Source organism: Choristoneura fumiferana, chromosome 9, assembly GCF_025370935.1.
Source record: "Choristoneura fumiferana chromosome 9, NRCan_CFum_1, whole genome shotgun sequence".
Taxonomy (NCBI): domain Eukaryota; kingdom Metazoa; phylum Arthropoda; class Insecta; order Lepidoptera; family Tortricidae; genus Choristoneura; species Choristoneura fumiferana.
In genome coordinates this window covers 3,759,339-3,775,338 of record NC_133480.1, presented here as the reverse complement: position 1 = coordinate 3,775,338, position 16,000 = coordinate 3,759,339, and the positions used below count along the sequence as shown (strand labels likewise).

At 39.4% G+C, this 16,000-nt stretch overlaps 1 protein-coding gene across 1 annotated transcript; it reads left to right on the top strand.

The window, feature by feature from the left end:
- Nucleotides 1-1,574: 1,574 nt before the first annotated feature.
- LOC141430774 (uncharacterized) lies at nt 1,575-15,452 on the top strand. Its single transcript, XM_074091629.1, has 6 exons — nt 1,575-2,026; nt 2,409-2,595; nt 3,801-3,898; nt 6,988-7,078; nt 10,007-10,084; nt 15,174-15,452. The coding sequence occupies exons 1-6, from the start codon at nt 1,952-1,954 to the stop codon at nt 15,266-15,268; spliced, it is 624 nt and encodes a 207-aa protein (XP_073947730.1). The 5' UTR covers nt 1,575-1,951; the 3' UTR covers nt 15,269-15,452.
- Nucleotides 15,453-16,000: the final 548 nt, after the last annotated feature.

Sequence of the window (16,000 nt, the reverse complement as noted above, 5' to 3'; positions counted from 1 at the left end):
CCTGCTGGCTCGTGCCTCAGCACACCGACTTCATCTTTTTTGTAGTCGGTTAAGTTTTTTTGTTATAATTTTTTTTTTCACGCTTTTTAGCGTCATCTTAGATAAAATAGTTTAATATCAACTGCTCGTCACTTTTTACGAAAGATTGCTTTTTCCGATGCAGAGACTTTCATTATTGAGGAGTCCTGGTGCTTTACCACCTGTTTTACCATATGCATTACGAGGAGCATAAATTGCTTAGTAACTGTGTCAAAGTAATTAAACTTCAACACGTGAAATACTTGTTATTGAGTAGTAACTTCAATGGTCAACTGTGGTCTTCGTCATCAGTTCCACTTCACCAAATGATGATTTTTCAAGAGCAAATGCACGATTTACTACTCAATATATCCAATTTATATAGGTGTCCCTACAACATTTGAAGAGTTCCCTCGATTTCCTTAAGATCCAATCATCAGATCCTGACTTGGTGCCGATGGGACTTAATTGAAGACATTCCTAGACGAACGCAAAAAAAATGTTCAAATCGGTTCATAAGTGACGGAGTTCTGAGATAACAAACATTAAAAAAAAAATTGATAACCTCCTTTGTTGAAGTCGGTTAAAAAGAGAACAGATAGTCGTTGGGGCTGAAAGGTTCTCGAGTGGAGACCACGGATCGGCAAGCGCAGCGTAGGACGTCCACCAACGAGATGGACGGATGACTGGTTAAAGCCGCGGGATCACGGTGGATGCAAGCCGCTTCCAACTGAACACAGACGCTGCAGAATTTTACAATTACGAATAATGTTCGACAATACATTCCCATTTTCACGTTCCGAAACAAAAAAACGATGCAAATTCTCGCAACTTAATTTCCATACTTATCGGGAAAATGGAAAGGATATCCATAATATCTTTAGAAGCACATCTTCTCGCTTTACATATTTTTATTCGCAATTATGGAATGTTGAGTAATGGATGATCATCGATATTCTGTGCCGTGCCTGCAGGGCTACTACGACACTCGAAACTCGAACTTCGCATCGTACCGTCCCTCTCGCTCTCGTATTAAATATTATAAGTGCCAGAGGGACCGCACGACACGAACTTCGAGTTTCAAGTTTCGTAGTAGCCCTGCTGGTTTTAGAATAGGATCCATCATTGCCGAGGGTGTCGTAAAAAGCGACTCGTGAGACCAATCTGTATTTTCTTGGTATTTTCTAACGCCAGCGTTCGTCTCTTACTACATATACTCTCTCTACACTCTTTCTCTCTCTATCTCTTTATACAACGTGCAGTTTGTTATAACCACAAACTTTACGGGTGGTTCATAAAGGTAATAAACATTCTTTCATTAGTTTTATTATAAAAATCTATTTTTTTCTTATAAAATTAATTAGCACGCAATCTATCACTGGCTATGAAACCGGGGTCCCGGGTTTGTTCACCGGTCCGGGCTGATATTAAAGTATGCATTTATCTATAAAAGTACAAACAATTTTTATTCGTTAAATGTTAAAATTAAATGTTTATTGTACGTCTTCTTCTGTAGTACCCATGAACCTACATAAATTAAGGGTTCTACTCTACAAGCTACAACAAGCTTTACCTACTATATAATACTAAAGTTGGGAATAGGTCAATTAATATCATTATTAGACAACAGTGCCCCCAGATTTTAGTCTGTTGAACAACGAAATGTTTTATTTAAATTATTTTCAACTACCTTTTTAAATTTTACCGATAAATTAATCCTCTGAGTTTTACACGTTTTACATAAAGGCTTGTTTACTTCTAAACTTTTTCAACAAACCTCAAACAACACTGGCAGGTTAAAGCTAACAAAACTGACTCTAAACTCAACTTGGACGCCAACCATTTTCAATAACAACAACATTTCACATCGTATTTTTATCAGTTCAGAACGGCTAAGGGTTTCATTGGTCTGCTCCGGAACTGCCAGGACGCCATGCCGAGCCTCGCTGATGACGTCACCAAGTCCAGCGACAAAAGACCTCGAAGCGCAAGCCGAAGCACTGTCCCGGTAACACTCGGCACGGCTTGCACCGCAAACGGGGCGGACTCATGACTGAATGACTCAGTTTAACGACCGGAGCCAAGTGGTTTGAGAACCTTACTACGAAGCTTGAGGCTCCGGGTTCGATTCCCGGCCGGGGCAGATATTTGTATGATCAGTACGAATGTTTGTGCTCGGGTTTTTGATGTTTAATATCTATTTAAGTATGTATTTATCTATGTAAGTATCCGTTGCATAGTATCCGTAGTACAAGCTTTGCTTAGTTTGAGACTAGGTCAATTGAAGTGAAGTGTCCCATGATATTTATTTATTTAGGTCGATTGTCTCATGATTTTTTTCGACTCGTCTGCAAACCGCTATTGTGATAATGATAAGGCTCTTATCCCAGGTGCCCTTGCACTTCGCGGTGCACAAGCCTGGCTGCCACTTCGAGAGCTGCTGCGGCGTTTGCAACCTGTTCCCCGGGGTGCTCCTCATCGGCTTCTGCCAGGTGCTGGCCGGCGCCGTGCTGCTCACGCTGCTGCTGTCCCACGGGAAGCAGTATGACGAGATGCATCAGACTAAGAATACACAGAGTAACTACATCCCATTATCACACTAATATTGTAAATGCAAAAGTTTGTCGTGTGGTGTCGGTCGAGAATTACAGCACCCCATCTCGTCCCGTGGGTGTCGTAAGAGGCGACTAAGGGATAAACCGGAGGATGGGCAGCAGCGTCCTCCGCGAACTATCTGGCATAACTGCGGTCGCCAACCCGCCTGCCAAGCGTGGCTACTAAGGCATTTTCCCCCCAAAAAATAAAAGCGACGACTTGGTTAAGATCGCGGGATCGCGGTGGATGCGGAAAGCACAAGACTGGTCTGAGTCTTGGGGGAGCCCTATGTCCAGCAGTGGACATCTTTCGGATGACATGATGATGATCAGGGGTCGGACAAAAAGTGCGGATGACGTAAAAATCACGTAATCCTGCACACAAGATGATGTTTTTATTTAAACTTCCGTGTGACATGTAGTAACAAAGTAGCATTAATGAGGTAACAAAATAATCGTAAATAAATCGATGGAATTCAATGAATAAAATAAATTTCATATCGTTTAATAAAGAGGTTGATAAATGAAAAGTGATAATTGTTTATGAAAATCAAAAATACTATTTGAAATCGTCCTATAAGTGGTTTGACGTCATCGGCACTTTTTGTCCGACCCCTGATGATGATGAAAGTTTGTAAGTCTGTTTATTTTGTTTCTGTAAAAAAAATATCTATCACAAATTTGTAGCAGGGCACTGACATGCGCGCAAACATTCGTATATATACATTGTAATGTTTGCATGCAAACAAACGTGAAAATCGAACTCACAAACACACGCTTGCGCACATCTTGAGAAGTTAAATACTGCACCGACTAGTCAGTCTAAAAGTTAATATACCTAATACCTAAGGATAGAGGATGTCGTCCTATAATATATATTCATGTCTTGTTGGTTAAACCTTTTAGCATAGCATAGGTACCATGTCTCAAATATTTATGTGTACGGCTCTCAAACGACAAAAGCAGTGGTTAATGTTATACAATTAAATAGGTACAGCTACATTTAATTTATAGAAATGTAGAAAATACTTAAAATTTAATCCTCGGTCATATCGAACTCGTACACTTCGATTCCTAAACAAGCTTTCTTAACTATAGCTTTGAAACTTATGGAAACCGCACTTGCCACTCACACAACCACCAACAATAAAAGACCCCAGTGATCACAGTAAATGGTACTTTCCGCAGTGATATCCACGGCATCAGGCGTAGTGCTGAGTGGCGTGACCGGCGCTGGACTGCTGCTTATCGTAGTAGCGCTCACTGAAAACTGCCGCGCCATGATCGTAAGTCGCCACAGTTACCTACCAGTATACTTCCCAAAATATTAACTACTTATGCCTTTTTTTTTTCTTTATTGAGGAAAACAAACAGCAATACAATCATACATGAAGCTAGTATACATGCAGGTAAATCATGAGCCAGTAAAGTTTTCACTGATATGATTACACTTATTAGGAAAATATTATGCACAAAGTAAACAAAGTAAGTTAAACAATAAACGAAAGGAATGATGATAATATTTCTTTTTTTAATTCCTTGAAAACATGCAGAAAACAGTCACTAAACAACTACAAAGTGCTTCTTCTGACTTTGAAAGAAGGAAAACATTTCTTCGTGACAGACAACTTAGAGCAAAAAATAACAATAATAAAAAAGTGCACATGTCACGGAATGGTTCCGAATCAGCAAACTGCCGACCATCAGGTAATCATACATTTATATGGCCACATATGGCGTACTGACTGGTTTGACGGTTGCTACTCACTGTAGTAGCGCTTATAACTGCCGCTACAGAATAATTCCAGCAGCGTTGGGGTGATGCTGAGCGACTTAATCAACGGAGAGTCGTTGCTCATCGTAGTAGCGCTCATTGAGAACTGCTACGCAATGATCGTATGTCGCCGCAGTGAACGGTAGGTCTACTTCTCGCAGTAGTTATATGACATCGAACGTGGTGCTGGCTTGACTGGTGTAGAAAGCTACGTAGTGAGAACTACCGAGCGAGCGATGATATCGTACATAGTCGCCGCCAATGACTAATAGGTAGGTACTACATACTTCCATGCCATGATCGTGAGTAGCTTCAGCTTGTTTCCAGGTACAAAAACCTAAAAGCTAAACTCTAAGAGGCGACATGAAATAGTCTGATATTAAAATTCAATAACACCGTTTATTTTATAAAAACGTCTGTTATTTTTTTGCCATGGTCCGCTAATATTTTTAAGTCAGTGACAATCAGTGCGCGTGATCCGCCTCCCAACTTTGTTTACCATCCCGAGATTAAAGTTTATTTTTAGCTGTTTAGGCTCCCCGGGACGTCAATGCGTTAAGTAATACCACGTTGTTTTAAAGGGTGGATTTAAAATAGAGGGGAGTGGAAGCTTAGCTCACAGACTATATAGCCTGTTGCCCGCGACTCCGTCTGCGTAGAATTCGTTTATCGCTACCCGCAGGAACTATGCAATTTTCCGGGATAAAAACTATCCTATGACCTTCCTCGGGATTCAAACTATCTGTAAACCGAATTTCATCTACAGTACCCGGCGATAAAGATTGCATATCGGTCTTCGGAAAAAGACAATTGGCTGTTTACGACGATTTCCGAACACTGGCCGCCATCCATTAATTATCGTATTTATAAAGTGACGTTTTATATAAAATAAATACTGCACCTTTATGGACTAAATTAATTTAAGTCAAATTAATGACTTGTAAACTTCAGATATCTATAGAGAGCTGTTGCAACTACTAGAAAAAAGGATAGTTCCCTCCTTTTCCCAAAGATGTCATCGTACAATTTAAAGTTTTGTGGAGTTTCAACAACTCTTTATTATTATATTTTCATCTAAATGCGTCCGTACTCTGTTGCACCTGTACAACGACTGAGAAACGTCACATAAATAGGTAGTGTGGTGTGTGACAACGCTCTACGAAGCCGAAGTTAGCCGAGTCTCTTTCCAAAGACCGTTGTACAATCTTTAAGACGACCAGATGGCCTAGTGGTTAGAGACCCTGACTACGAAGGGCAGATATTTGAATTTGGGGCATTTAAATGAAAAATACGAATGTTTGTTCTCGGGTCTTGGGTGTTTAATATGTATTTAAGTATGTATCTATATCTATATAATTATATTTATTTGTTGCTTAGTACCCATAACACAAGCTTTGCTAAGCTTACTTTGGGACTAGGTCAATTGGTGTGAATTGTCCCGTGATATTTTTTTATTTATTTATTATGGCCGTGTACTGTAACTGTAAATCTCTTTGCGATTTCGACGTAATGAAATGGAGGTAACAAAAGTACATTGTGTATTGAGGGCGGTAAGTTAGGAATTACGAACGAGATTCTATTAAGAGCCCGAAGTCGAAGAATTTAATGAATCGATGTTCGTAATTCTAGTGCCGCCCGTGCGACATACAATGTTTTTCATCACATTTGCGAGTAAAATTGTATATTTGTAAAAGAGAAACCAATATTTTTTCAAAAATTGCCGATACCGCTGAACACGCTCTTAGCAGCGCCAGATCCGCGCCATGTGCAGTGCATCCGCAGCATGTGCCCGACCAGCACGCCAGCACGAGAAGCACGCCATGCAGTAACAAACTCATTTACCGACCTTGGGCTTCATGACAAGAAAATTAGTACGGGCAATTACTCATTTACCGACCACGGGTTTCATAACAAGCACATTAAGGTCGAGGGTTTTATTTGGGGGGGTGGAACCAAGGTAGCCAGCATGTTACGACCCTGTTTACGAGCAAGTGTGATGAAAACAAACAAACAGACTTACAAACTTTCACATTTATAACATTAGTTGGATTATGCTGGAAAGAGAGTTAAGAAGATACCTAATAAAACTTTCCTGTTACTTTATACATACTGTTTACATCACAATTTTCTCCACATAGTTCGCCTTTACTACGTCTATTTACAAATAAGAGGAAATTCCAGCAAACCCACTGGCTCGTATTAAACCGAGATACCGCGACGCCCGAGTTGCCTCGCTGCGGCAATCACCGATTTACTATAGTTCACTTGACTTGCCAATCGTGTTTAGCGAAGTGGCGAACTAGTCAGCTCCTACTGCTAGTAGCTTTGAGCGCCATCTCTTGACAGAAACATGAAGTTTTAAAATAGTAAAATCCCATCAAAAATATAAGTATGAAATAACAGTCAAGGTCAAATTCAATTCGCCGGCAAAAGAATTGAAATCTACATTATAGGTGCCAATAAGTACCTACAAGTTCTGAGTAGAAATTCTTGAAATTTTAGTGACAAGAACATGCAAAATTCTCAAATGAATTTATATTGGACCTATTTTTTTCAGTTTTTTAGATATTTTTTCTTAACAGTTTTTTTTTACATTTACAGATATATCTTCTAGTCGCAACGATAGTCATGATGGCCATAACTTCGCTGGCAATCACCAAAATAGGCCGAGCTTGTGTTCGCTTCAAAGATGGTAGAGTTCACAAACTTTACTTAAAGTACAATTCAATAGAATCTGTCAATTTTCTACATATTTAAGACACCCTATCGTGGGCACACTTGATTATATATGTCCCTGTTGTTGCAATTATCATCTAAAAGGAATCAAAAAAGAATAATAGTCACATCACTAAGCCTTAGGCAGCCCGGTGTTTATATTAGTAGGCTGGAAGTGTCTACAGGATTGTCAGATTCTATTGAATTGGAGTTTAGGTACTTACTATCTGGGTGCAGTGACCCAACGGTCTTGGCCTCTAACACTAAACCCGGATTTTTAATCCCATGGAAAAAATGAAAACAAAGGTGTTGCCGTTATCAAAAAACATTTGCAGAATTCAAGATATTTTATTCTTTCCACATTTGCCAGAAGTCGACTTCCATTTAAAACTGTATTTTTTAATCAAGATAAAATATTTTAATTTACTGATGAAAATCTTTACTTTGGAATTTACGCTTTGATATATAAAATTTATTTATTGTCCTGGTATTACACCCGGGTTTTAAGCTGTGGGCCGCTTGACGCGAGACGTCACTCAATGAACTAACATTCGAGACTGAATTCGTAATCGTTTTCCAGTGACTCTTGTTCTGTTATTTTTTTACTGTCGACATTGTTGTTATATTTTTATTGTTAATTGTTACGTTTTCCGTTGTTTTTCGTTCATTTTTGTATGAAACGATGGACTCCGGTCCGAGTACTTCTCGGTCAAAAGACGTCTTGTAGTTGTCTCCCGTAAAAACGGCTTTTTTATGGAAAATAGAAAAAAACACGGCAACAACAGAACTTTATATAATATTTCTAGCGGGCCCATACCTTGAAATCCCCTGAAAAGTCACTTTGACAATGACGAAACTTTGTTTACATTTTTTCCGTGGCATTAAAAATCCGGGTTTAGACTACGCCACGCGTTATGGTGATTTTCCACCGGTGAGGTGAGACGAGACGAGGCGAAACGAGAATTGAAATTTGTATTGCGGCGAGCTCGCCTCGCTCGACTCGTCTCGTCACGCCTCGCCAGTGGAAAATCACCATTACGATCCTGGGCCAGCTCTTGCCACCCTTTGACCCCGAGATACAAAAGGTCTCTGGACCTCGTCCCTCCGGTGGTACCTGGGATGACCAAGCGGTCTACGTCCACTCGGTCGTCCGCGTACGCTCTCTTCACGGCTCGATCCTCTCCCAGCTTTTCCGCGTGTCCAAGCCACCGGAGCCTGGACGCTTTGGTCTCTCCGAATTGGGCTCAGACACTAGGTCTACAGTAACATACTTAAATTAGTAATTATTAATTATCATTTCACATATAAACAAAGTCAGCCATGGTAGCCTAATGGTTAAATCTATGGACCCTCAACCAAAGGATCGTGGGTTCCCTCAGTTTTTCAAAATGCATGTGCGAAATTACATTTAAAATTTACCATCACCTTAACAGTGAAGGACAACATCGTAAGGGAACCTGCACCAACCTGCGAAACAATTTAATGGTATACGTGAAGTAGCTAATTTTTAATTTTGAAGCATTTAGTAGCTAAATTAAATACATACTGGGCAGGTAATGTCTGCCATGCATCCGGATCGCTGGGCCAAAATCACCACTGATTGGTTTCTAAGCCACGGGTACAGAGCCTACCAGGGTAGGTCTAAAAGGTGGTGGGACGATTTGCAACATTTTGCCGAAGCCAGAGACGAGTGGAAGGAGAAAGGGGAGGCCTTTGCCCAACAGTGGGACATTGAATAGGCTATTAAAAAAAAAGAGCTAAATACACGACCAGCACTAGCGCTGCCTATCCTGCTGCCTACGCTATACATATGTTCATCTTGCATCTTCAGAAAACACAGTTTTAGCCCTTTAAATTATTCTAGGTTCAAAGCCAATGGTTTAGACTTACATTTATACTTCTCCGAATCAACCCAAGTCTACAAAGCTTTGCTAAACAAAGGTCTTCCAAAACAGTTTCTACTGTGTATTTAGGCTTATTACCGTCGAGTCTCTAATCAAATGTCCGCCCGCATCACCCTCGATATTTGCTGACTACACAAAAACACAAATAAACTCTATTACGACAAGGTAAGGCTTTGTTTCCTAGTTCTACGGCCAGGTAAGCTGTCGCAAGTTGTGCCAGAAATACTGGCAATATGGGAAGAAATAAATAGGATATTCGAACGTGATTAGTTTTCTGATATACCTATAAATAAATGAGTTCTCAAGCGATGGGATATCGTAATAATCTGATGGAGTGCAGGGCTGGTACAATTTAATTAATGTAATGCACATTGGACGACTCCGCGCACAGTTCGCATTAGGAAAGATCAAGTAAACCGCTTTGTGCGTGCCAATGAAATACTAACTGCATGGTGAAGATGCTCCCCAGCCAGGATATCCGTTATTAAAATGGAGATAGAGGAATTACAGTGGCGTAGCTACCGGAGGACTAGATGTGGCAGTGCCCCGGGGCCTCCAAGCTCAGAGTGCCCCTCGAACTCTAACTTTTACAAACTATAAATGACAAATCTGGAGTACGTCGAATTCGGAACACGACGAACACGGAACAAACGATTTTAAATAGTTTAGTTGGGGCTGGGGCCCTTGTTTATGTTTTGCCTCAGAGCCTTTGGTTACCTAGCTACTCCACTGGGAATTAAATGTAATTGTGGCACCCACTCACCAAAATGTACATCCGGTAAAAACAGACAAACAAGTGGCTCTATGACGAATTTAGTAAATAACTCACGGTACAGTCGCTAGCACAAATATCTGACTCAACAAAGCGTGTATACCTATATCTAACACGAGTCTATTTCTAGAGCCGGTAGGACGTGTCAGATATTTTTGCATGCTTCACTGTTGCAGATATCAATGCAGGAATCTGTACTGATTTATTAATGTGAATTCCTTTTTTTCAGCTCCCAAAATCAAGGACGAACAGCACCGGCTAGCAAATCTAGCGTGCGTCAGTGGACTGTTCACCTTTTTTGGAGCAGGTTTGTTACTATCCCTATTCTAATTCAATTAACCACCCCTTAACACTTAAGAAAAAAGGAAACGGGAGACCAAGTAAGACGTTCCAAGATCAGATTAGGGATGTCCTAAAGATAGGTCAGGTGAGAAGTAGAAGAAACAGTTCATGTAATCTTATGTAGTGGATAATGTGCAGTATTGTATCGACCCGAGGGTCGCGGGAAGCGAGGATTGTTAGGCACTTAGGATCATAACAACAAACACTATCGCTGCAACCACTACATATGCAATTCCAAGCTCTCTGTAATTTATCAATAATTACGTGAAAGCTCACCTGTTGTATTCAATTTTGGCTGTTTATTAATATTATTCAACTCCTAATCACCGATTAAAATTAATCGTGTACGTATGTTTACTCATAGCTAACCCACAATCAAGTTCCACTGGACGTGTCAGTGTATAAACAGCATCATAACTACAGCCAGTCTATTTTAATGGGCATGATTAATGAACAGAGTCATTTGAGTGATCAGAGCCATCCGCCACATCAGTCGACCATCGCTTATATTGCAATTTACTTAATGCTCTGCCCTATCTGATGATTAAAATGTTGACGGTATTATTCTGATTGTTTTCTGGTTATATTTTAACATAATGTACTAAGGACAATAGGATATAGCATAGGTTTTAAGCCGGAAAATTGCGTAATTCCCACGGGATAGCGGTGAACGAATTGTTCATGTACGGATCACCTGCGTCCACGTAAGTATGTGTCCGTACGACTCAATCAAGAGGTTGCGTGAGAGATAGAATTGATACACGTATTGTTGGAATGATGGTATATTAAGGACTGACTTAGTAGGCGGCGCAGCCACCTATACCTTTGTCGCCTAGCTATACATATGTTGGTATCGTGTGTCCCTATAGTTCACACAAGAAGTTGCAGAGATAGTAAATTTGCAGTATAAAGAACTTTATTATTTCTAATTATCTAATGTAGGTTTTGTTTATGGTTGCGAATATTTTTTTAGATCTAGGTCTCTTGAAAAATTCGTAGGACGTCGCTTTTTAAAGAATATTTCACGCTATTTCAATGTTAATGTAATACAGCGTCACGATATTCTAGACTATCGCGGTCAATACTAATTTTATAAATTAAATTCTGGGTTTGTTCCGCGTACCTTGAAAACAGCACAATAGACGGAAAGCGGACTGCAAAATTTCGTACCTACTTGAGGCACTTGTCCCACCGCCGACGATGAGCATGTAGCGAGTAGAGCGAGTAACTAGAAACGAGTGGGCGAGCAGCGAGAAGCGAGTGTAGTTTTGTCGCTCAGCTGTAAGCGAGTGTTCGCGTGCGACGGGCGATTACTCGCTCCACTCGACTCGCTCGTGCGGGGCGGCCGCCAAGCTGACATCGCTGAGCGAGTATCTATAGCTCAGCGAGTTTTATAGCTCTTGTCGCTGCGACAAAAGATGTAAGAGCGAGTTCTCGCCGACAGTGTGAACAGCCAGCGATCAACTATTAATATATGTCTCTTTTACTCACACAGGATCTTATATCTTTTGTTCGTTTCTTGAGCGAGAAAATATTCGATAGCCAATCGTTTCCTCGCTGGCGGTGAGACAAGTGCCTGATACCGCGATGAAACGCACAATGGTTTCCCATAAAACTGATGCTGAGTCCGAATTTGATATTATAGTCTGCCACGGCGGAACTTGCCGAAAGTACCAAAAAATAGTCACTTCCGGTGCGAAAAAAGGGGCGTCATTTAACCCATCTGATACTGAAATAATAGTCATGGCATCAGTTAGGAGTTTACTGGTAGATACAGAAAAGCGAAATATGTCAGTATTTTTTTTGCCGGAAGTGCTTGGCAGACGCTCTCAAAGGTGACCACCAGGACCCCTAAATATACCCATCTGATACCAGCATGAAACCAATTCCAGTCGGTAGGTATGAACCTTCATTTCCGGAATATATAAGTCTGCCAAGGCTGTTTCTGCCGAAACACCTTGACATACGAGATTATGTGAGCAACCTCTACCTACTCCGCTCAATATAGACATTTCAATTTCCATAAATCCCGACAAAGCTGAATTTTGGTGGAGACCTTGGGTACACCATTAGGAATAGTGTCAAAAGTCCCCATTGATCCCATGTGTGCAAAAAGTTATTCGGGGTCAAAGTTCAAAATTTGAGGTTATTTGTTTTTTTTTTTCGAAAACGGTAAGATTTATCAAAAAGAAGCCCGTTGTGCGTTTCATCGCGGTATCAAGTAGGTAAGAAATTATGCAGTCTACTCTCCGTCTACAACAGCGTCGTCTAAATTTAGTACACTGATGATTGAATTGAAGTTTGATCCCAATTTCATTTTCAATTGATTGAAAATGTAATTCGTATCGCTGGATGAGATTCCTATCAACTAAACTACTGGGGAACTCAATAATACATTTAGGGGCTGTTTCACCACCCATTGATTAATTTTATTTGACGGATAAATGTGATGCCGTCTCCATCTATTCGAACAAAACAAACAGACACGGCATCAGATTTATCCGTCAGTTAAAATTAATCAATGGGTGGTGAAACAGCCCCTTAGACTTCCTAAAAGTTTAATTAATGAATCAGCCATTACTTTGCGAAGGTATATCAATGAACCTATAAACGATTATTTTGCTCACCAGTTTATAATAAAACATGCCTTAACACTAAATAAATAAAATTTGAAGGTAGATCTCAGTGATGGCTACTTTGCAAAATATTTGTGGGTAATATATTTGAGAAAAATAATTTGGGTACTTGTGGATTTAGGTACACTGACAAATTGAAATGTTTGTTTTGGTAATTTGTTAGTCTTTTACCTCAAAAGCATACATTCTTTGTAGCGATTCACCGAATAGCATTTCACCTCGAACTAACAAAATTTCAATAGAATTCTTGTACTCGACGCAACTTTTCGCATAGCTTTTTACATAAGTATACTTAATTAATTTGTAGCATTTACTTTAATTAATTTGCCGCGATCGATTTTTGCTTGGGACTCTAATTAATTTGACGCGTTAATTGATGTTTGCACTAAAATACACTAATATACGATGTAGGTGAAATGCGACTAAATCTAATAGCGACTAAAAAAACACGATTGGGAGTCAACGCGATACTTAAATGCACGATCGAGGTGAAATGCGACTAAAATTTTAACGAGTAAAAAATAAACTATTGTGACACAACACTATAATTGACAAGATTTCATTTTTATAACATCTTTTAATTACTACAGGAATCGAAAGAGTTTTGCCTCCTGAACATGGGAAAATATTTATTATAATTGATTTCTCCATATTAAAAAAAAATACAAAAAATTGAAAAAATATGTCTGAATTTGCCAACACTACAAAAAGGAGCTGTCATAATTTTGATATTGTCTCTATGCAACATCTACGTCAGATTTACGTGATCTTTTTTTTGAGAGACTAGACAAAAGTAATGGATCTATTGTGTCGTAGTTTTGGAGTTATGCCCTTTTAGAATGAGCACATCTTAAAAAAAATGTAATAAATTAATTAATAGTTGTAGCGAAATTTTAAAAATATCAGCGTTTTTCTCTTTCCAAACAGAATACAGAGAATGAATCAAATTATAGGCTTAGAAATATGAAATCTTGTCAATTAATAACCCTCCTTCGAGCAGTCGGGTAATAAATATATGATCGAGGTGAAATGCGATTCGGTGAATCCAAGGTGCATCGCTACAAGGAATTTATGCTTTTGAGGTAAAGAACTAAGAAATGGTTTTGGTTCGTTAGTCTAATACAGTGATTCCCAAAGTGGTCCAGGTGGACCCCCAGGGGTCCACGGGAGACTTGCTGGGGGTCTACGTAGGCGTGAACAAAAAATGGGGGTCCATAAGATGTTAATGGGGGTCCACGAAAATTTATCTGCTTTTGATAGTAAAGAGCCAAAATGTAAGCATAGTTTTTATAAGAGCCTACCTACATTGTTTTAAGTACCCAACTAAGCAGATAATATTTAATAAGGCAAGCGACTGGACAGAACTCAGAAGCGACACAATTTTTATTTTTTGGCGACTTAAAGAATGTGGTAGAAATGTATCAGCAGGGGGTCCACCGAAACCAGTAAAATTTTGAAAGTGGTCCACGAGAAAAATAAGTTTGGGAACTACTGGTCTAATAGCATGGTGAATGTTTGCTCTTCTCAACCTTGAAGCTGGCAAAATTGTGCCATTGGACAGAAGCCTTTATAAAAAAAATGGTTGCTCTGAGGATGAACTAGTTGAGTTTAAAATGCGTCAGTGTAGGGCGGTGGTGGTGATAGATGGTTTTGTGTGTTTGTGTGTGTTTTACAGTGCGGTGGTTGAATAGCTGCATGAATACGCATTCGTTGCATAGACTTAGGTAGCTTAGGTAGCGTTTCACTTTTGCGGGGACACACAAAATCGGGAATTTTCATTTTTGTATTCTTTTTTGTTTTATTTGTGTTTGCTGTTTATTGTCTTTTTTGTTTTGAATTTCTTGTATTTGTGAGTCTTCGTGAATGTGAATAGATGTCTTCTTTTTTTCTTTCTTTCTATCGTAAGGTCGCAGGTGAACAAAGTACAAGTAATGAGGGCTATCGCGTACCTATGAATTCGCCGCTAGAGGCGCTAGTGTAGCGTGAGGTCTCCGAAATGTCAAATCTCATAGTTTTTGGGTGAGCTACGCGGGTTTATTTAAAATTAGAATAATTTTGTGAATATTTTGCAATATCTGAAATTAATTGTGGCAAATATGCGTTCCGGGGCAATGAATGTCTGTGTTTTGAGACAGTTTTGTCTTTCGGAAACCTTTTTCCTCCCTTTTTTCCGAACAAAACGGGGACTATGCAACACTGTGGCATGCTTGATATTTTTATGGTAGGTACGGTTTTAAGGTGTATTAAATATGATTTTAATCTAAACTTTGTTTTCACACCCATAATTACAGACTTTGAAAGCCATACTTAAAAACCTCACGCAACAGTGCGCCATCTAGTGAGACAAAAAACGATAGCCCTCATTGTTTACAGCTCATTCCTAAAAGTTAGTTCGTGACACAGATTTTCATGTTTCAGTGTTATACTTCTTCTCGTTCGTGGTGGTGTTCAGTTTTTACCACTTCCGCTACGTTCGTCGCGCCATCTTGCTGCACGAGGCCGAATGTGAGTAGCCGAAGTTTTCGCCGAAAGTGATCGCCGAACGTGGCCGCCGAAAATGAGAAGACGAAATACGATCAATCTTTTGAAGACTGGGGTCTAAAATTGGAATGTGAATTTGTTTTACTTGGGAATTATAGTGTTTATGAAATTATTATTGTTTATGTTTAGTTATTAAAAATACCTAAGTATCAATTATTCAGATTGTTTAATTTTATTCTTTGAAAAATAATGCATTATTTTGTTAAAGAGTAAGTGAAATAACGAAATGACTAAAGATAAAAGGGAGAGTAAAAGAGAGAGTAAAACTAGGGTTCCGTACCAGAAGGGTCCAGACAGAGCCCTAATGCTGTCACTCGCAGATATCTGTCTGTAAATGTCACACACTAGGTTTTACAGCAAAACGGTTGGAGCTACAGTCTTCAAATTTTGACAGTATTACCATCTTGTTGTCTCAAAGCCATAAAAAAATCTACCCGTTTAAAGTCGGTGCCTGAGCACGAGCCAGCAGGAGTGGACCTATATAGTCGTCTGCTCTGAAGGTTTCCTTAATCTATGAGGCATCTAGCACTCTTTCTGGCTCGTGCTGAAGAACCGACTTCAAACTGGTGGAAAAATATTCTCATGGTCGTTTTACAGTCCGTTAAATTTTTTGTTATAATAATAATAATAATAAATGTTTATTGAGAAAATAATGTTACTTAAATTACTGCTTACATACTATTGCTTTGCATACTAATGCTTAG